This window comes from Lagopus muta, chromosome 17 (genome assembly GCF_023343835.1).
Source record: "Lagopus muta isolate bLagMut1 chromosome 17, bLagMut1 primary, whole genome shotgun sequence".
NCBI lineage: Eukaryota > Metazoa > Chordata > Aves > Galliformes > Phasianidae > Lagopus > Lagopus muta.
This window is the reverse complement of record NC_064449.1, coordinates 7,390,263-7,411,828: the sequence shown is the minus strand read 5'-3', so window position 1 is coordinate 7,411,828 and position 21,566 is coordinate 7,390,263. Positions and strand designations below refer to the sequence as shown.

At 44.5% G+C, this 21,566-nt stretch overlaps 2 protein-coding genes across 2 annotated transcripts; both read left to right on the top strand.

The window, feature by feature from the left end:
* Positions 1–1,122: 1,122 nt before the first annotated feature.
* Positions 1,123–5,107, top strand: ARPC3 (actin related protein 2/3 complex subunit 3). Its single transcript, XM_048964230.1, has 7 exons — positions 1,123–1,251; positions 1,749–1,848; positions 2,926–3,002; positions 3,144–3,212; positions 3,464–3,590; positions 4,089–4,183; positions 4,836–5,107. Exons 1-7 carry the CDS (start codon positions 1,246–1,248, stop codon positions 4,896–4,898), a joined length of 537 nt encoding a protein of 178 aa, XP_048820187.1. The 5' UTR covers positions 1,123–1,245; the 3' UTR covers positions 4,899–5,107.
* Positions 5,108–6,084: 977 nt separating this feature from the next.
* ANAPC7 (anaphase promoting complex subunit 7) lies at positions 6,085–14,989 on the top strand. Its single transcript, XM_048964229.1, has 11 exons — positions 6,085–6,190; positions 6,676–6,862; positions 7,433–7,552; positions 8,081–8,192; positions 8,425–8,578; positions 8,683–8,825; positions 9,154–9,271; positions 9,603–9,799; positions 10,521–10,745; positions 11,137–11,287; positions 12,112–14,989. Exons 1-11 carry the CDS (start codon positions 6,090–6,092, stop codon positions 12,299–12,301), a joined length of 1,698 nt encoding a protein of 565 aa, XP_048820186.1. The 5' UTR covers positions 6,085–6,089; the 3' UTR covers positions 12,302–14,989.
* The last annotated feature ends 6,577 nt before the right edge of the window (positions 14,990–21,566 follow it).

Sequence of the window (21,566 nt, the reverse complement as noted above, 5' to 3'; positions counted from 1 at the left end):
CTGCTAGCCATGCCCACGTATTTATAAACCTTTCCTTGATCCTAAGAAATGAGGTTTTATTCATGGAGTTATTGAATAAAAGTATTTTCTATAAAGGGCCTCACGGTTATGTAAAGCTTAGTATCAGTAAATGTCCCTATATAGGCATGTCATCTTTCTCTATGTAATATATAGTTCATGTTTTAGAAATTATCCCATACAAAATGTCAGCCAAATACCTTAGTAGAATAAGAGCATCTAAAGTCATTTTGGAGGAACAGCTTGGTAAACCAAATCAGTGATTGAATACTTTGAGGCTGTGGCACTTATCTAAACCTGAGGATGTACCAGACCTATCCCAGCACTGGACAGTTAGTGAGAGCTCAGGGTAGTCATTGCCATAACGAGAAAGAGGTTGGAAAACGCAGCTCATGGAGACTTTGATGCACGGAGCCAGAAATCCTGACCATGCTTAATAGTTACAGTATAACCTCATTATGTGGCAAATCGTTCGATGCCTATGCTGAATTAATCACATCCTGGTAGGGCTTGATCTGGCTTGATTCCAGCCTTGCGCATCCTTTGGACATGTCATCAAATCGTAGAATGGTTTGGGTTGGAAGGGACCTTCAAAACCATCCAGGTTTCAACCCCACTGGCATGGGCAGGACTGCCAGCCATCAGATCAGGCTGCCCACAGCCCCATCCAAGCTGCCTTGAGCACCTCCAGGGATGGGGCACCCACAGCTCTCCAGCAGTGCCTTGCCACACCCATGGCAAAGAATTTCTTCTTAATATCGCATTTAAACCCACCCTTATTGGTTTAAAACCGCCGACAGAACACCTCCCAGCTGTTCTGCAGCACCCTTTGTGTCGCTGCAATGACTCCTTGCAGCCTTCTTCTCCTCCAGGCTGAACACCCCACCTCTCAGCCCGCCCTCACAGCGGAGGTTTCCTCTGCTCGCGGAAAGGAGAAACCCAGCCCTTCGGCTCCAAATCTCCCCAGTTTTTCGGTCTGACTCATGCGACGAGGCAGTGATTGGGGGCCCACAGGGCACTGGCTCACAAGAGGCACTGACAGTTCCCCTCAGACGCAACGCGGGGATGGGGGGAGGTCGGCTCTGTGGCTCCCCGTCAGGGAGCGGCTCCTCGGGGCGGTACAGGCAGGCAGCACCGCCCCGCTGCCTCATTTCCTGAAGGAAGAGGAAGGTTTGCTGCGAGCTTAGCGACGCTGCCCTCGCACCGAGCTGCGCCTTGCCCTTCGCCATGCCGGTGAGGGGAGCGGGCAGGGAAGGGGCAGGGCCGGCGCTGAGCGCCGGGGCCGCGCTGTGGGGCCGGGCTGGGGCGACTGCGCGGGTGGGAGAGGGGCTGTAGGCGGGAGCCTCGCACTGAGGAGCGGATCGATGTGTTTAGAGGCTGCCGCCTTCCTCTTTCTTCCTCTTTTTTTTCCCTTCTGGCTCAGCTCTGCCCAGATCCTCCTCCTCTCTGGGCAGCAGAGCCCTCTCAGCCCGTCCTCTTCCACCACCGCTGACATGAATGGTTCCAGGATGGTGCTTTTGTGGTTATCACCAGAATGGTGCTGAGTTACGGAGGGCCTCGTTAAGAAATGACTACTGTTTGTGCAAGGAAAGGTTGCTGGAAACATCACTAACCAACAAAACTCTGATTTGTATTTGATGACACGGCAGAGCTGCGATCAGTCTGTGCCAGCAGGATGCTGGAAGGGCAATTTTCTGCAGCAATAATAACCAGCCTTCCCCCGTCTCTAGGCTTACCATTCAACTTTAATGGACTCAGATACCAAGCTAGTGGGTAACATGGCACTGTTACCCATCAGAAGCCAGTTCAAAGGCCCAGCACCTCGAGAAAGTAAGTTTACAAGAATCTGTGAAAAGCCCTTTGTGTTTCGCTAGTAATCATCTTTCACAGTTTGCTCCAGACCAGGCCTACCAGAGCAGAAAAGTTGTGGCTTAGAAATTGGATGTTTTATAGAGGAAGACAGAATTTTCAGATACTGAAGTGGTGCAAACCACAGAAAATAACGCTGCTATGGTTGTTATCTGGAGCAGCTCCAGGTAATTCAGTTGCTTTAGCAATTAACACTGCCTACAGATGCTATTTTCACACTTCCTCCTGTGCCTCCGTGTTTTTTTCAGCAGGCTGTGAGGAGGACGTGGTGGCGTGAACCCTTTGCTGTCAGAGGAAGTGGAGGTTTAGCTGCAGAACTCAGCTTTGGTGCAGTGGCTGAGGATGCTTAGCTGCTCTAAAGGAAGGAGATAGACAATGCTGTAGGGCAGCAAAAATTAAGCGTCAGCATTAAGCATCTCTGTACTGAAGAATTTTACAATCTGCTATGAATTCCCCTTAGCACACGGAGTTGAATTTCCCAGGCATGGTATCCCCCAGTAGTGTGGCAATCAGTTTGAAAAAGAAAATATTTCAGAACTCAAGCAGTCTTCAGTGAAAGAAAGCGAAAGCTGCGAGTCAACTTGTCACTATATAATCTACCCTTTCTCCTTTTTTTTTTTTTAAAAAGAATAACCAGGAAGGTTGTTTGATAGTGGTGTAAACTTCTCCCAAATATATTTTTGGGTCCTCAGAAAGAGTTTTAACAGCGTATTCTATACTGTTAAAACTCTGGTGAGTCACTCAACTGGTAGGAAACTGGGGAACTGCCAACCTGCTGCCCTGTGTGAAGTCATAGTGAGAGAAGAAAAAGGGGGTTAAAACTACTAAGAGTAAGAAACCTGAATATTTTGGCCAGAGTTCACCACCAGTCTTTCATATGGGTAAGATTTAGTGTAGTCCTCTGCTTTTTGTAAACAATTTTGCTTTTGCAAGAATTATTGTTTGTGTAGTTCAGTGTGTAAAAGTTATGACCAAATGTGATGTAGCAACGCACTGCTTAATTTTGGTTTTCTTTTGTTTTCTTTTTTTTTTTTTTAGCTAAAGATACAGATATTATAGATGAAGCCATCTACTACTTCAAAGCTAATGTTTTCTTCAAAAATTATGAAATTAAGGTAATTTTTTTTTGCAATAGTTCCCCTCTTATGAGGATATTATTGGCACAAATGGCATGAACTCATTTCAAACTCTTACCAGTTCCATGAAGTCCCCTATAGTCTAACAGACTAGGCTCTGTGCTTACTCTTATTTTGCAGAATGAAGCTGACAGAACGCTGATCTACATAACTCTCTACATTTCTGAGTGCTTGAAAAAGCTGCAGAAGGTAAGGAGGGAATCAGTCTGTTCTGAGGATTGTACTCAGGAGAGCATTTGCTGATATTCACCTTCTCTAAAGGCACAACAAACTCTGTTCACTGCCGTCCCAGTTGACAGAACCACAAATACTTGTGGATCTGCATGGAGATGTTGTGTTGCTGTTCTTGATCAGCCTTCATGTTTTAGTGAGCATTAAAATATTTTACTCCAACGTTTTCATTTGTAACTTTTAATCAATTGTTTGGTTGGTTCTTTCAGTGCAACTCCAAAGGCCAAGGAGAAAAAGAGATGTACACACTGGGAATCACTAATTTCCCAATCCCTGGGGAGCCTGGTTTTCCACTTAACGCCATTTATGCCAAACCTACCAACAAGCAAGAGGAAGGTAAAACTAAACAAAGAACTCTGAAGGCTTCTTTTGGTCCATGCTTTACTAGCTGCATTTTTGTTACTATGACTAGAAAATTGACCCTGAAAACTTCTGGCTCTGTTTTCTGAGGTTTTCTGACCTTAGGGGCCTGATGACTCCCCTTTATCTGTAGATCCAACAGAACAAAGTGATAGGAGTCTGAGTTTGCCTTTTGCATCAATGTAATTGCTAGATAGATTCTGTAACAGAGCCTGAACCAACTCCCACACTGGCAAAGAGGAAGCCCAGAATGATGGGCAGAGGTTTAATTGAAAGAAGAAAACAGTTTGGATGATCCATTTCACTGATACAAATATCATAAAAATTCCAAGTATGGCTGTAAATTGAACAGGCAGCCAGCAAGAGCCTACAGATGTGAAAGCTCACATTTTCTGCTTTAAGCAGTGTTGTCTACTGCTTCCATGTTCAATTTAATTTGACTTAATGCTATTTTGTCCTTCTGCTGTATTTCAGAGGTGATGAGAGCATACTTGCAGCAGCTCAGGCAAGAAACTGGTCTTCGACTCTGTGAAAAAGTATTTGATCCTCAGAGTGACAAGCCTAGTAAGGTAAGGATTCGGCCTGATCATCACAGATTTAATGAGAGGCTTGGATGTTTTTTCCAAAAGATGGAGAGAAGCAAGAGAAGAGGGTGAGGGATCAGACATAGGTAACTCTGGAGCAGGCTTCCCTGGTTTTACCAGGCTAGCAAAACAGAGGACTGACAGTTGTCAATAAATTTCCAGCTGTAACATGGTAAGACGACAAATTCCAATTCAAGTACTTTAAAAAGTGGGGCAGTAATAGGCAGTTCTAGTTTAACTCTTCAAAGTATTGCAATTGTGCCGTTGGGTAGGGACTCTTTTCAAATAGAAATTAAAAGGCATGAGAGATGCTGTTTATATTTCCAGGCAGTTCTGATCTCATTGCCTCTTTGAAGTAGACCATTTTGCCTTTTATCTGGATTTTAAAAAGTAGCCAATCAGTGCATGAACTACCTCCTGATCACGTATTTCATGTGCAAATATGTTTGCATTGAATAATGAGATTATTCAGGCTAATTTAGTTTCAAAGACATAGCTTTCTGATGCAGTCCCTGTTCATTATTATACTGCAATAAATACACTGGAATAGGTAATAAACATACTTTTAAGTCACTATTTCATTTATAAGACAGAAACTTCTTTTGCCTGTTTTCTGATCATGTGTTTTCTCCTGCAGTGGTGGATCTGCTTTGTGAAGAGACAGTTCATGAACAAGAGCCTGTCTGGACCTGGGCAGTGAACAGGCAGAGCAGCAATATGAAGTATTTCAACAGCAAGCTGTATGGAATATTTTGCCTTTGTTTTGGATACATTTTGTACCAAGGAAAAAAAAAGTGTTAATGAAGAAAAAAGTCAACGAGGGAAGAGGGATGTAAAGTAAAAAGATCATTTGAGTACTGTAAGCAAGTATTATTAAGCTGGTGCTTAATAAATGATTCCTAACATGCTGTTTCAGGTGCAGGCTGCTTTATTATCAGTGGCTACAGCTAGCATTTACAGCAGGGCTTTTGTTTAAAGAGAAGTGTTTGTGCCTGGAGTTGTGTGGAATTGCTCTGCTGGCTAGAGTCTCAGTATCGTGTTGAATGCAGTGATTTTCTACTTTTTTTTTCCTCCAATAAACTTAGCTTGTAATTAATGTGATAAGCGCTTTATGTCTTATGGTTAGCTTTCAAAGAAATAAAAATGAGATTTTAATGGAGAGGCCATCATGATACGATATTGGCAAATACTGTGTTTGTTTTGAGGACCTGCTGGTCCGAGCTCATTTTGTCTCCTTTGTGGCAGTACTTCCACCGTCACCACACAGCACTAACATGCTTTTTTGTAGTACTCCACTGAAAGGAAAAATCCTGACACGACTGTTTTATCGCTGCACAGGATTAACTCTCCTACAGAGGTACTGTGTGCTTCGTAGTTTACAGCAACACCAGTGAGGTACTTTCCCCGACTGTGGGCCAGCAGCAGCCTAGGTTTACAGGTCTTCCTCCTCAGCTGTCTTACAGGCACGAGCTTTGCCACCTCACATCACTGCTGCAGCCATCAGACAGTGACATCTGTGGAGAAAAGCGTCTGCACTGCTCTTGAGCCTGGACACAACGCCTAAATCTTCAAATACAAAGCATATATACGGTGCTCAGCCAGGAAGGGACGCACCCAGCAGCGACGCCTCCCTGCTGCCGCACACCGACACCTCACAGCGCCGCTGAGAAAAAACACCGCTGAGCGTGCGCGGAACCATCGGGGGCCTCGCGGGGCGCCTGGGGCTGCCCGCCTCGCGCCTGTCCCGCCATGGGGGCGGTGTTAAGGCACTGCGCAGGCGCATGGAGGCAGCGGCGCGAGGCCCCCGCCTTGGCGCCATTTTGGAGTGGCGGCGGGCGTCCTGTCGTGCGCCGCGTTCTTCCTTCTGTCCTGTTCTTCCTCCGCCGCCGGCATGAGCGTGGTGGAGCACGTACGGGAGATGGCCTCCGCCGGGCTCCACTCGAACGTGCGGCTCCTCAGCGGGCTTCTCCTAACGATGAGCGGCAACAACCCGTGAGTGGCCCTCCCGCCGCGCTGACGGGACCGGGAAGGAAAAGGCCCCTGCGCTCCCGTTGCTCAGGGCCCTGAGGGGATGAAGCTGTATTCTGTCAGCCCGCCTCTGCCCGCGGTTGGGCGGCAGCAGGGGTCCGCGGCTCTTTCATGAGCTTCCCCAGTGGAGATGCAGCGATTTCCTCCTTTCTTACCACGGGTGCCCTGTGTACATCACCGCTCTTCCCCTCATTCTCGCCGTTCCCGTCGTTTTTCAGGCCTTTCCTGCATCGTTTCGGGTAGTTTTGTGAGGTACTGGTTAGAACCACGGTCCCATTCCGAAATCCTCACATTTCAACACAGCAAGATGCAGCTCTGTAAGGAGCTGTGCTGTTACCTGCATAGCAAAGCGGCAGCAACAGCTCAAAGTTGAAGCTGGATGAATAACTTCGGTCTGTCCGTGGTTCTTAGGCTGTTAGCTGATCTCAGCTTGTCTGCATCTTTTCTAGGGAGCTGTTTTCACCATCTCAGAAGTACCAACTCCTTGTATACCACGCAGATTCTCTTTTCCACGATAAAGAATATAGAAATGCTGTCAGCAAGTATACGATGGCTTTGCAGCAGAAGAAAGCATTGAGTAAAACCTCAAAAGTAAGGCCTTCTACTGGGAACGCTGCATCAGCTCCCCAGAGCCAGGTATTTAAAAAATGAGCAGCATGCTGCATTGTGTTATCCCCCCTCTGCTTTGGTTAATGTTGAAGATTCAATATTGTAGCATTAGACTGTGGGCTGCCTTTTTTTCCTAAGATGTGTAATTCATGGTTTTGGAAGAGATGAGCAATGTGAGCCAGCAGTAGGCTGCATTTTTACCTTTCTTGCACTAGACATTTTTAACTTACACTAAACATTTAATGTGATGGGAAGTACAGTAATAATAGCAGGGTGGCCCAATCCTAGGCTGCAGCAAATGAAAAGAAGCCCTCATGCAGCAACTCTGGATACAGAAACAACAGAAGAAAATCTGCTTACCTTTAGATGACCTCCAGTAGGCAGGATCTCCAGAGAGATCCCCTTACCTCCACTGCCAAGCCTTAAATGAGGCTGGGAAGGGCTGGGTTCTGGCTCCGCCCTTTCCAATCACATCCATTGCCTGCACCTGAGCTCCCCTGGGTTGCCCTGCCTTCCCACCAGTTGTTCAGTCACTGTTTCAGTCTGTGATATAACATTTCCACTACAGTTGTCCTTTAATATTACATTTTATTTCAGTGTTTACCATCTGAAATTGAAGTAAAATATAAAATGGCTGAATGTTACACGATGCTGAAGCAAGATAAAGATGCCATTGCCATTCTGGATGGGATTCCTTCCAGACAGAGGACCCCAAAGGTTTGTTCTGGCAGAGGTTTGTCACTGGCACTTGCTCAGAAGGTAGAAAAAAAGGTTGAGGAAAGCAAACTTCTAATCTATACACACTAGGATAATAAAATCTTGTAGCGGGACCCAACTAGTTGGACTGCACAGAGCTTGAATCATTCCTGTTCTTTTATCAATTGTTACTGTTTAGAAGCTAAACAGAAACATTCCGTGCCTTCCTTCTCTTGAGAGCTTCCATTGACATAAAGAAATGAGCTGAAAGAAAGTTAATGCAGCGGATGTACAGGTTCTTCTCATCATGCTTAAGACACTCACCCATTTTTGGATGTCACAGTGCTGAGATTTCCACATGCACTATGTAAATGAAAAAATATAAGTTTTATATTTGGACTCAAGAGTCAATATTAATTCTGTAATCCATGGTAGTAGGTTACAGTGATCTCAAAAGCTACTCAGAACGGAAGGGAGGGAGACAGCATGCTGGAGGGAGGACAAAGTTGTCACCTTATCTTAACAGGAACTCCTTTCTAATTCTTGCAGATCAATATGATGCTGGCAAATCTGTACAAGAAAGCAGGTCAGGAACGCTCATCTGTTACGAGCTACAAGGAAGTACTGAGGCAGTGCCCATTAGCACTTGATGCCATACTAGGTAGGTTTCTCCACACTGTTAGGTACATCAGTCCTAAGAAGCATTATAATTTGAAGCATGTTTGGGACTGGGTAATTGACTGCCATTCTACGTAATATTTAATGCAAATGTGTTTAATGCAAAAGATAAATTCACAGCAGACTGCTTGGTTGTGCTTCCTACTCTTCAGATAATTTGTAGTAATGATGATTGAAAATGTTCTTTTTATCATTTTGAATACCTCTCTGAACAGGTTTGCTCTCGCTGTCGGTGAAAGGTGCAGAAGTGGCCTCCATGACAATAAATATCATTCAGAGCATTCCAAACTTGGACTGGCTTTCAGTGTGGATCAAGGCATATGCTTTTGTGCACACTGGAGATAACACTAGAGCAATCAATACAATTTGGTAAGAATTGAAAGAGCATGATGTAATGAAATGCCATAAAATATTTCTTTAATGTTATTTTAATATCATTACACATAAATAATAGCAATTTATTTCTCTTAAAGCTCTTTAGAGAAAAAGTCATTGCTGAGGGATAATGTAGACCTACTGGGGAGCTTAGCAGACCTGTATTTCAGAGCTGGAGATAATAAAAACTCTATTCTAAAATTTGAACAAGCTCAAATGCTGGATCCTTACCTAATAAAAGGTAAGTCGTAAAGGAACGTTTACCTAGAATAATGACCTGGTAAATTAAGTTAGAGTAGCAAACAAATATTGAGTGCACTATTGAGTATAGTTGTATCTGTCTTTCAATGCAGTTTACATTCAGAAACTGCACACTTACCAGTTGCTGGTAGTTATGCAGTTTAAGTGGTTGCATTGCAAGTTGTTTAAAATGGCAGATAGCTAGAAGGTGACACATCCACTTATGGGGTTTGTATATATTAGGAATAGTTTAGTTAGGAAGTTTGAATTTATTGCAGTGAATGAGCTGCCTGTTTCTTGATGATTGACCTTCCATGTTTTCACTGCAGGAATGGATGTGTACGGCTATTTGTTGGCACGGGAAGGTCGACTGGAGGATGTAGAAAACTTAGGCTGCCGTCTCTTCAATATTTCAGATCAACATGCAGAACCCTGGGTGGTGTCAGGGTAAGATGCTCTCTTTCCTTTCTTACCCTTGATTTGAGTGAGGTTGATTACAGCTGATAGAGCGAAATCAGCTTATTGTCCTGTTTTGGAGGTTACTACTCATGAGTAACTATTTTGGTTGGTTTCTTTAAGCCTAAACTGGTTTGAATTACTAAACCTTGATGCATTAAATAGCTGTGATGGTTAATAGGTTTCTTCGTTTTCACACAAACATTTATTTCTAACGTAAAATACTGCAGTTACTTGTAACCTGATTCTTCCCTCTCTCTTCTGAGTCTCTGTGAATGTACACAGGCAGTACATGTTTACAATCCATCTTGTCTTTCCATAGGTGTCATAGTTTTTATAGTAAACGATACTCCCGTGCCTTATATTTAGGAGCCAAAGCTATCCAGCTTAATAGCAACAGCGTTCAGGCTCTGTTGCTGAAGGGAGCTGCCCTCAGGAACATGGGCCGAGTGCAGGAAGCAATCATACACTTCCGTGAAGCGATACGGCTTGCGCCTTGCAGGTTGGATTGCTATGAGGGTGAGTGAAACAAAGCTGCTCAGACTGCATTGGTGCAGCACTCGTGGCTCTTATTATTAAGAAAGAGAACAGGCGAGCTCTTTTCCCCTGTTGACTTTCTAACACACAAGTTGTTATTACCCAAAAACCCGCAAAGTGCTGGTTGAAGTAGTCAGACAAGAGATACTAGAGAATGCATGTATTTATAAGAATTATTTTCAGAAAAGTTGTTTGCTTTTAAGTGGTTTAATCTGAATGTAAACAGACTTGGGTGCTTTGAGCAGATGATGACATTCGATGTCTGGTTAGTTGTACCAGGAGCCTCATTTTGTCACACTGTCTCCTAAGTAGGAACAAGTTTAGATGGTAAGCAGTTAAGGAGAAATGCTCATGTGTTTGGGGGAATATGCATTTTCTTATAGAATTAAAAGTTGTATTAACTTCTCTTAGCAAAATAAAACACCTCAGGAGATATACAGAATTAAATAAAAATGGATGATAGTGGTCCCAACGTACTGTTCATTGGCAGTCTTAAGAATTGCTTGTAGAATATTTCAACTGTTGGCAACAGTTACATCTGGATGTTCACTATGGTGTGTAGTTTGCCAATGGAGAACTACACTGCAGTCCTCTTGATCCACTGTTACCTGCTTTGCATGGTGATAATGTGAGTGCTGATAATTGAGGAGGGGCGATTGACTGCAGTACCAAATGAAACTGAAATGCTGTTCTTTATTATCAGGTCTCATCGAATGTTACCTAGCATCCAACAGCATCCGAGAAGCTATGGTTATGGCAAATAACGTGTATAAAACTCTGGGAGCAAATGCACAGACACTCACTCTGTTAGCAACAGTCTGCCTTGAAGACCCAGTCACACAGGAGAAAGCAAAAACATTACTGGACAAAGCACTGACACAAAGACCTGATTACATCAAAGCTGTGGTAAAGAAAGCAGAACTTCTAAGTAAGTTCCTTTTTTCATGTTGACTTTCTTATAACATGCTCTGTCACATACAGGAGTGTTCTGCAGCTTCATCAGTGCAAATAATACGACAGGGATGTTGCACCACAGGGATTTGTCAGTTCTGTTTGGAAAGAAAAAGCACAGGAATTAATTGTACCTAGCAACTGACATTATGGCAGCACTTTCGACCATTGCATACAAAATGTTTTGCCTTCAAAGTATACGTGTTAATTTGTGTAGCAGTCGTTGCTTACAAAAAGTGTATTACTGCCATCCTTCCTGCCAGCAGCTCTGAGTGAAGAAATGCTTTTGTGTTGTGATGCCCTTAGCGTACAGTCTGCTTACTGCTTTACCTAAACTATTAATTGAAACTAGTTTTGCAAATTAACAGGTAGAGAGCAAAAGTATGAAGATGGAATTGCTTTGCTGAGGAATGCGTTGGCTAATCAGAGTGACTGCGTTCTGCATCGAATACTGGGGGACTTCCTTGTAGCTGTCAACGAGTACCAGGAAGCAATGGACCAGTACAGCATCGCCCTAAGGTAGGCCAGAGAGCCAAGCTGTAGTGTATAGGAATGAATAACTGACAAGCAAAAAGTTGAGTGCCAGGCCACTGGTTGATGAGGGCATGCAGCAGGTAGCTTCACATCATGCTTCCTCAAAGCAGACAAACATATGCATCGTGTTCTGATAATGAATTACTTGCACAGGGCTTTGTGCTGAGGAGTGCAAAGTTTAGGGATTGTGTTCATTGCAGACATCACTGGGCATGGAGTTCCTTGGCTGCTGAAGCGACTGAGGCACGGATGTATTTATAATTAGTAATTATATAGACAGGCTTCTTGGGAGCTGTTGCACTAGAGCAGAAGATGATGTATAAACAGGAGCTACTATGTAAATTTAAATAGGTAATAAAGAACCTTAATGTTACATCCTGAAGTTAAGTGTTACTATTTTTTTTATTTCAGAAAGTTAAATTTCCCTTAAGTCTAGCCCTTCATATCCTCAGCAAACACACATAACATAGACAGGTCAGCTATTTTTTCCTTGTATGTGATGTGTTTAATCATAGCCATTGACATCATTACTTTCTCATTGCTTTATGATTGATGTGGTCTGGAGGAGCTGACCAACTTTTCTTTGAGAGTGTGGTGTTTAGAAAAGTGCACTCTTGAGGCTCAAAATGCTTTTATATGAGAGTGTAATACTGGTGTTACCATCAGGTGAGGCTGTGCCTACCAGGCTGAAATTCTTGGTGGTGCTAAACAGGAAGTGCAGAAAAAAGTGATAGGTTTTTATGGTAATGTTACAAATATAAGAAAAATAAGTCTTAAGGCAATACTTGCTTTTCTTCTCTTTCCCTCAGCTTGGATCCAAATGATCAGAAGTCACTAGAAGGAATGCAGAAAATGGAAAAAGAGGAAAGTCCAACAGATGCAACCCAGGAAGAAGACGTGGATGACATGGAGGGAAGTGGAGAAGAGGGGGACTTGGAAGGCAGTGACAGCGAGGCAGCCCAGTGGGCAGATCAGGAGCAGTGGTTTGGTATGCAGTGATGGCTGCTCTTCCCAGTGGCCAGTTTGGCACATGAACACACCACTAGGGCCGTTCCTTTCTGAACTCTGATATTTGCAGGAGCAGAAGACTTTTCCTTTTTTACCTTTTTTTTTTTTTTAATTTAATAGAACTATTAAATGGTTTCAGTCTACGCATCTCAATGCCGTGAAGATTCTTGATGCTTCTTATTTATTAGGCGTAAGGAATTAACTGCAATGGAAGTCATTTGCATCTTTCATTTGCAAAAGCCTCAATCTGCTAAATCCAGAAGCATTAGAATCTGAAGTTCCTAGAAGCCTGTTGTTTTTGATAAAGCTGTCTAAGCTGCCTTTAGGGCTAAGTGTGCTTTATCAGTCTGTAAATGGTATTTCAGCATGCCCTTGTGAAAAAGGCCTGCTTCCCTTGTTCGTACGCTGCGATTTGGGCTCACACTCCTGCTGAAGTTCTGAGGAGTCACTCGGCTGTGGCTGAAGGCAACACTTTTCTCTTGCTGTGTTGGTTTAATTACTGTCCTTTTGCAAGGCATTGCATGTGGTATAAAGAAGTTTGGTACCCCAGGCAGCTTTGAGCTAGAGGACACTCTTGTAGCTGATTGATTTCTGTATGTACAGAATCAAACCAGTCCTTACTAAACCTTGTAATCTGCCTGTACATAAACATTTCTTTTAAATGCAGTTTACTTTTACTTTGCTGTGTTATGTAAGGGTTTTACAGCAGTGACTCAAAGCACTTCACGTTCTAGCATACAGGATGTGTAAGAATTCATCCTGTTCCACTTTGCTGTAGAAATGTTAAATCGTACAAATATGTACCATCTTGTTTTTGTCATGTTTATATACTTTTTTGTCAGACAATATTTGAATTCATGTTATCACTTCAGCATCATCTCTTTGAGGGTGATCTTTGTGTAATCTAGAAATTGTTTCAGTTCTGTGGGCTTGATGCGTAGGAGGAGGAATTACCTCGTGCTGTTACGTTTCTTACCATTCTATTTCCTGAATTATCTTTCTATATTGCCAATTCAATTTCTTTTGTATTTATTCTGTTCCCACAGTTATGCTGGAGCAGACAGACCTTAACACAGGCCTAAAAAGCAGTTCAGAGTAGCAGCTAACAGAGGAATACCTATTTTGCACAAATACCTGACACAGAACAAGCATCCCCTAACTGTAGGAGTACAATGCCAATAAGGGTAACAGCTCTTCTGTCGTGTTCTATAGATTACTTCTCTTACAGACTATTTTTGAAGTATTTTGCTATGTCACATCCTTACAAATGAATCTTAATATTTTATCCATTTAAAAACAAGCAGAAGAGCTGAGTATCTGTTCTCTCTAGAATCCTGGGGGCTTTGGACTTTCTAAAGTATTACATGGAGTTATGCTTAATTGAAGATTCTGTGGGAGGAACAGAAAAGCATGTGCTGCTATCTTGGTGGTTGAATTGGCATGAGCTATGACTGCTCTGTAATTAAATAAATACACTGAACAGCTTCATTTCAGTTACAGTGAACATTCTGCTAATTGCATTCTGGTGTATGATGGAGCAGAACCTTTTTTTAACATGAGGAATTTAACTGTTAGAGGCCTTGCTGTGTGATGCAGTGAACAGCTTTCAGCTCATTATTTTTTTTTTTTTTTTGTAACAGAAAAAAAGTACAGATTTGCAAGCAAATTGAAACCCTTTTTTCCCCTCAGGCTCAAGCTTTCATCAGATCGTATTCTATGTCTGAAAGGTAGATAGGGTCAGCAGCTTTCTAGGTGTTACTCCAACCGTCCTACTCAAGGGAAGAATGGGCTTCTTAATGTTGTTAAAGCAACTAATATTTGACAAGAGAAGCAAATGAGGTACATGGTGCACAGTTTGAGCTGCTCAGCCTTTTCATTCTGATATTCCTTTAAATTCACCACAAGCTACAGGTAAGAACCACCGGTCTTAAGCATTTCTCTGAAATGATGTTTGCATAGAACAGGAAATCTGAGAACCACAGTTCTACTGAATCATCCTGTAGTGTCTCTGTTGATTATCTGATGAAGTGAAGCTGAGTGTGCTACTAAACAAAACCACAGAATATCAGTGTGCTTATGTGTAACTTCAGGTACACCTAAGAACACCTTAAGAGAGCTGTAAAAATAGAGTTATATCCTTGCTGCTTTGTGTTTCTCAGAACTTTGCTTCTTACTGAAAGTTTCAGTCAAATAACACATAGATCAGTATTGTAATGTAATGGAAAGTACAGCAATCATAGGTAGGTAGCACAACCCTACGCTGCAGCAAAGGAAAACAAGCCCAAATGCAGCAGCCATGGACACAGAAACAAAACAAAACTGCTTACCTTTAGAGGGCCTCCAGTAGGCAGATCTCCAGAGAGATCCCCTCACGTCCCCTGCCTTAAATGAGGGCTGGGAAGGGCTGATCCTGGCTCCACCTCTTCCAATCACATCCATTGCCTGCACCTGAGCTCCCCTGGGTTGGCCCTGCCTTCCCACCAGGTGCTCCATCCCTGCTTCAGGCTGTGAGTCAGCATTTCTGCTACAAGTACTTAAGAAATGTTTGCATTATGGTTACATGGCTTGTTATGATATTTGCTGTTAATGGTACTGCATGGGACTGAGGAACTTCAACGTTACATGTGCTGAATGCATTTGATATTGTATAGATAAACATACTTTGCACCAGCTTCAGTAATCCAAAGGGATTCTTGTCTGTCAATGAGCCTTCGTTAATTGCTTTAATTTTAGAGTCTAATCTCTAGATTTGCATAGATTTTGTGCTCTCAAATTCATTTACTGGTTTTCTGGTTTAGGGACCAGAACAAGTAGTCCCTAATAAGCAGTTGGCCTCATTCTGTCCATCAGTCATAGTGCACCCTAGAAGAGAAGATAATAAAGCCAAAACCAGACGTTCCATCTGTTAGATTGTGATGTAAGCTCCCAGAAGTGAAGCAGTACTTAGGTGACACCAAAAAGCAGTTGACATCCAGTTGTATTCTGCAGCACTGCTGTTCTCTGGGGCTGCATAAGGATAAAGAGACTGTGCTTGAAATCCTGACAGCTGGGTTTGACTTTGAAATGACAGACGTCATTAGCAGGTTTTGAATTCTGTCCTGCTTTATGGACAGAAAGACACAGAAGTGTCGTCAGGGGACAAAGTTTGTTCAGACCTAAGGCCTTTATATAGATGTGTATGGGCTAAAAGTCCTAATTTACCAGGATCTAAAAGCATCGTGCTCTGATGATGCGGCTACCAAACATGTGAGTATTGCAGCATGTGGCTTGGCCACGCTTTCTGTGATGTGCTGATAGCACTTGGAATGCCAACAGCGTTTATAATTCTGATGTCTAGATCTTGAGAATCTGGAATTGCCAAGTAGAGATAATAGAAGGAGCTGAGGACCGCCAGCCAACAGATAGTTTTCCTGTTTGAAGTGCTTTTTCTTCTTAAATGAGTGCTGATGATGGAGATTATTTTGGATTAACTAGGGCTTTTGTTTTCCGTTGAGTGATTGTTTTCCTCATTGGTTCTGTTTTCTGTAGTGATCCTTCTATCCTTTCCAGGAGCTCAGTGATGCAGAAATGGATCCCTCCAGAACAGAGGCAAGAAGTATTTTTTATTCAGCAAACCCTGCTTTAAAACCTGCATGTCAGGAACTGCACTGCTACTTTTAGATCCCCAAACTGTTTGCACGCATCAATATTTTGACAGGATGACAAAGAGAAAGAAGGAAAAGGAAACTGATCTCCAAACTTCTGAAGCCCTTTGCCTCTCCTGGGAGATGGTTCAAAGCAGGGAAGCAGTTTTAAACGGAGGCTTTTGCAATGTAAACATCTGTCAGTGACCCACCACAGTGAAAGCTTCCTCTGCACATTCCACGCAGAGCATTAAGCAGCCATTAGCATTAAGGTTAGCAAAGCATGCGCACGGCTCTAGACAGTAAGTGAAAACAGACTGTTCTTTCTATTTTGCATCAACGGTGGTGAACGTGGACTGGCCAAACAGCTTCACTTGATACACACAGGAAATCATTACACTGCAGTTTCCCACATGAACAGTTTGCTCTTCATTGAGATGTTTCACCACAGCCTTAAGCCGCAGCTCCAACACAGCAGTTCCTCACCATCACAGCTCCCAGCCTCCTCCTCGACATGCTCAACATGCCTTTTGCAGGGCCACGAAGCAAACACAGAAGGGCTTTAAGAATAAAGAGTAGCATTAGAAACAAACAAAAGACAAAGGGAAAAAGTTCTGCAGTTAGAAAGATAAAGTTGAATGAGAGAGGAGCGTGAATATTGCTGAAGGAAGTTCAGGATTCAGTTCCTGTGTGAGAGATACCTAGTAGAATATTCTTGCATAACATGGAATTGCAATAGCAGACATAACCCTGAAGATTTCCTTACAGCTGGATCCTAGGGTCGCATCTCCCAGGAGAGGCAAAGGACTTCAGAAGTTTGGAGATCAGTTTCCTTTCCCTCTTTCTTTTTGCTGTCCTGCTGAAGTATTGATGTGTGCAAACGGTTTGGAGATCCAACAACAGCAGTTTAGTTCCTGACGTACAGATTTTAAAAAAAGATGGAATTTTTTACCTCTGTCCCTTCACAGGCAGCACCATTTCTTAAGGGAGCACAGATGACATCAGTCCTGCTCTGCGTCCTGCCTGCACGATGCTGGACCAGTGTGCGGCATGGCAGGAAACAGCGTCCTTGCATTCTGAAATCTGCCTTTGGACACTTCAGCTGTCTGTTTTTTTCAGCTGTCAGCTGTGTGTTTCAGAGCACAGTGAGCCTCAGAGTGCTTGTGCAGAGGAAAAAGGAGGGAAAAAAGCCCACATCCTGAGACTGGGACTTGATTTAAGTTTCTGAAATATTTATAGAGAACAGAAAGTCCAGTTACATCAAAGTCGCCTGACAGGCGGGCAGCAGCAGCGTGTTTTGCTTAGCTCACAGGGGGTTTGGCGACTTGGAACGTCTCCCAGTTGGGCTCCCCAGGCTGGGAGAGTTCAGCAGTTGGCAGAGGGGTGATGCTTACACTGGCAGTTGATCCGAGAGCTTGGGTTGAGCTGGCGGCACAAAAGGCCCTGCTCCTCTGTTGGCTGGAGGGGTGGCACGTTGCCCCCAAGGTCATTAAGATGCCAGCCCTTTCCCTGAGCTGTTTAACAGATTGTTGTTGTTCTGCTTTTAGACTAATATTTATTGTATAATATTTTGTGTTCTTCCTTGTCGTGCAGTAGTTTGATGTGTTGAAGCTGGTAAGTTGGCTTCGTCTTGTTGGAATACTAAGCAGTTTTCCAGGAAACTGAAGCATGATGACATCAGTAGAGCAGCAGTCTGCAGATACGAATCTGCTTTATACTGGTCTGTGTAAGCTGCAGTGCATATGGTTCCTGAAATAAATGTTTTAAAGCCTGGGAAGGCAGCAAATAGCTGCAGTCTGCAACCGAGGAGCTTTTTCAGCTTTGGGGTCCTAGCAGTCAGACAGAACTGGAAGATAGCCTCAATGTTTGTGTTTCCTGCTTAAGTCCATCGTCAAGGTGAGAAGGAGGCAGCATTGTGCCCTGTCCCGTCAGTCCGGTGGACCTGTGTGACCTAGAATGCAGGCCACTAACAAACGTGCACAGAACACACACGTTCCTGCCTCCACTTCAGTTGTCTCCTCTGCTGAACTGTCTGCCTGTCTGGTGGAAAGCTGGCATTATTCTGAAATCTGTATATTGGCTGAATTCTAGCTGACCTGGTGCCTGCTGGATTCTGGTGTTGTTACTGCTTGTTACAAAAGGAGATACGTTGTGTAGACGGTCTGTAATCTTTCCTCAGCTCCTCAGAACAGCTTTTAGCGTGTAGGAAGGAAGGGGAGTCCTGCTAACCTGTGTCTGTTCTGCAGGGGATGCTGTGCTGAAATCCAGCCAGTTCAGTGAGGCTGGAGGATTCTGTCAAGTGTTCACTGCCCTTACTGCAATGCTGGGCTTTAAGTAGTTTCAAGGACCTTCCACCCAGTGACACTCCAGCCTTGGAAATATCTGAGTTTTTGCAAAGGGAGTTTAACTCTTCCTCGGCTGCACTTTGTTTTCAGCTTTTGTTCTTGCTACCTCCGTTGCCTGAAAAGAGCGAACAGGAAACAGACTGCTTTCATCTCCTTGGTGCCATCATCGGCCATCCATGCTGTGAATTCTGATGCTTCACACGATAAAAAGAACATGTTTTATCTGCATGAAGGGAAATGTTGCCTGGACTCTGCTCACTGCTGTTGGTCTCCCCTGCCCTGAGGGGAGGGATGAGTGTGAGTCCCATGTCCAGCCCTTAGTGCCCATCTTAGTGCCCACCCCATGAGTACTGCCTGTTCACTGGGATGTCAGCATGGGGAGATGAGTGGCCTGTGGGATGTTGGCAGTGGGGCTTTCATTGGGATGGAGTGTCTTGTGAGGGCTTTAAAGACAAATGCCAGTTGTCCAGGGGAGGAGAGGAGCTCTTAATCCTATTATGCTTTAAAAGCGATGGGAGAGCAGCTCTGTTTTGTGGAAGGTTGGATGGTGTTAGTGTTTCAGCGAACATCTGTCAGATAAAGGCCCTCCTGGTTAAAGGTGGGAACTAATGTGAGAGTGGAACCTGAGTAGGTGCAGGGAAGAGCTGAATGTTGAGCTGGTCTTACCAGTGCAGAGCTGAGTATATGCAGAAAGGCAGCATCACATGTGAGAGCAATTCCAGGAAGAAAAGAGAAGGGAATCTGTGCTCCAGGGTCAGCATCAGCTTGAAAAAGGAGTTTTCCAGGATTTGAGGTGCTTGAATTTTATTTCAGCACAATTATTAGCTCTTTCCTTCCATCCAGACAAAGGGAACATCTTGTTCCCCACTGCTATAGCCAGCCAGCTGCAGCTCTGGCCTTTCCCTGCTACATGTGCTACTATGGATCTCGTGCTGTGCAGCATGCACGTGCATCCTCCAGGCCAGTTTTGGCACTTCACATACAACTTTTTGCTCTTTTATTGTGGAATCTGATTGACTCAATGCTGCAACGTCGGTAGGAATGTCTGCAGTGTGGTTCTGTAATTGTGGAAGGCGGAAAACTTGTTAAAGCAGGTTCAAGGTGCTTTGGGAGCTCGGCCTTGTTTTCTGAGAGGCCAGCTACAGGCTGTGTGCACTGTCTGATGGATGGAGTCAATGCCATGGCAATTTCCTTCTGGTTTTCTTTTTGATCTGCGAAAGGTTTGGGAGATGTGTTCAAGAACAGCATGGGTTTTGGCAAGCAGTCTGTAATGAGTCAGTAATGTCTGACTGGGGCTGAGGCTGCAGCACCTGCCTGTTGTTCTGTGGGTGTGTGGCTGTTGTGTCATCAGCTCACCGAAGGTCCAAAGCCTACATGGTGGGATGTCTGAGAAGAGGCGGACAGAGGCTCAGGTGCTGTGGTGGTACAGGATTTGGTGTATCTTGTCTCCTGAGACAGACAGCATCCTCTGTGAAAGGAGGCTGTGGGCAGTGGGTTTGATCCGCCAGCAGCAGGACACACCTGGATGAGCTCCCTGTGCGCCCGTGTTTCACCCAGTGAAGGTTATTCTCATACCTCAATGGCTGTGTCTGGAGGAAGGCAGTGATAAGAGAAACTTTTATGTTATGAAATCTGTCTGGGGCGTCATGCCTCGCTGAATACAGGGGAGGGCAGGAATAAATGCAAGACCAACACGCTTGGTGTTTTGCAATCGCATCATGCTGGAGCTGTGTGACTTGGTTACGAATGCATGAGCTGGTTGCAACTTGATTGTTAGCCTCCGATGTTATCTTACCCCAATGGTAAAGCAGTGTTCTTTGCCTGCCTCTGTAGGAAAAATTGACACTGCCACCTGCAAAAATAGCATGGGTTTATAGCAGTCCAGGCTTATCAGTTTGTGGCTTTTGTTGTTGTTTCGGGGCGTTATTGCAGTGATTATGGTTGCCTCTCTGTCTTGCAGAGCTTGACACACCAGGTAGTTCCTGGAGGCTGACCGTTGTTCAGGAACAAAGCTGGGGAATTTTCCTTCTCCTGAAGCTGGTGAGTCAGCACAATCCACTGGTGGGATGATGTGCAAGTGAAAATTGCACTGCCTCCACAAGACCTGATTATAGAAATAGAAATGGAAGTTTCTAGATGCTCTTGTGACACTGCACATTTCTCTTAAGCTGCTCCAGGAGGCTGATGGGGTAACTCACCCACATGAATACAGGTCCCACAGTCTCTGTTTAAACAAGAGCAGGGACTCGGCCTTACCCAGCAAATAGCCAGTGCCTGCTACGAGGTGCAAGAAGGCTTCCGTGCCCTTCCCAGCCTGGTGACTGCTGGTGCTCAGCGAAGTGGGCTGGGTTTGAAGTGGCATCTTTAAGCAGGAGTCTCTTGGTTCTGCTGCTGCTGGTCGGGGTCAGAGAGCTCTGCTGCTCTGCCACAGGCTGCTGAGGAGCACGGCCCCTCACCCCTGAGGTGAACTTGCGGTGCTCCTTCAGCAGTAGAGCTAACCTGCATCTTTCACGTCAGCCTCTGCTTGCTGCTCTTCATGCTGCCCCACTTCTCTCTGTGTTTTGTGCAGTGTCCTACAGTGTGGGCTTTGCAGAGCCTCTGGTCTCAGCTGCAGCTTACTGCTAGTGAGGTGTGCATGGATAGCCATTAGGTTTGCTCCCTATTTATTGTGCAGCTTTGTTGGGGGGGCTAAATAAGCTGCAGCAGGCACAGGTTAGGTTACTGAGGTTGGCCTGTGGTGGGGATTGCCTAAAGGGCAGCTGTGGCTGGTCAGGGATATATGGTGCTCCAACAGCGTTTACTGTAGAGCTCTTAAACTGTTGCAGGTGAATTGTTCCAGTAAAAGGTCTGCAGGAGCAGGAGAGGGGCTGCCTGCTTTCTTCTGCTGCTTCTGCAGGCTTGGCCTGGGGGTTTTCCTGAGGCTTTTTCCTCACCAAAATTGTGAAGCAAATCTGCTCTCTCCTCTACCAAATGCTTTACTCAGTTCTCTCCCACAGCTGCGGAGGTGGGCGTGGGTTTTAATCTCACACAAGTCAATTCACCTCAGGGTAAAAATGGGGCCATTTCTGCCCCCTGTGCTGTGTTTGATGCAATGTGTCTGTGATGCCTGAGAGCTGGGGGAGCTGGGGGCGCGGGCCCACCCCTGCACTGCTGTAGGGCCAGGGTGTCACAGGGAGGTGAGGAGGGGGAAGGTGAAGCTGTTCATCTCAGCATCTCTTCCCCCATACTCTCATGTGTGAGCACTTAGCAGTGCACTGAGCTGCTCCGAGTTTTCTTTGCTTGTAGTCC

What these genes read in the sequence shown, in the direction of transcription:
- ARPC3 (XM_048964230.1), top strand. An exon ending in AGGCCCAGCACCTCGAGAAA is followed by an intron (nt 1,849 to 2,925) that starts GTAAGTTTACAA and finishes TTTTTTTTTTAG; the next exon opens with CTAAAGATACAGATATTATA. An exon ending in TCAAAAATTATGAAATTAAG is followed by an intron (nt 3,003 to 3,143) that starts GTAATTTTTTTT and finishes CTTATTTTGCAG; the next exon opens with AATGAAGCTGACAGAACGCT.
- ANAPC7 (XM_048964229.1), top strand. Translation starts at nt 6,090, where the DNA reads ATGAGCGTGGTGGAGCACGTACGGGAGATGGCCTCCGCCGGGCTCCAC. An exon ending in CATCAGCTCCCCAGAGCCAG is followed by an intron (nt 6,863 to 7,432) that starts GTATTTAAAAAA and finishes ATTTTATTTCAG; the next exon opens with TGTTTACCATCTGAAATTGA. An exon ending in GGATCCTTACCTAATAAAAG is followed by an intron (nt 8,826 to 9,153) that starts GTAAGTCGTAAA and finishes TTTTCACTGCAG; the next exon opens with GAATGGATGTGTACGGCTAT.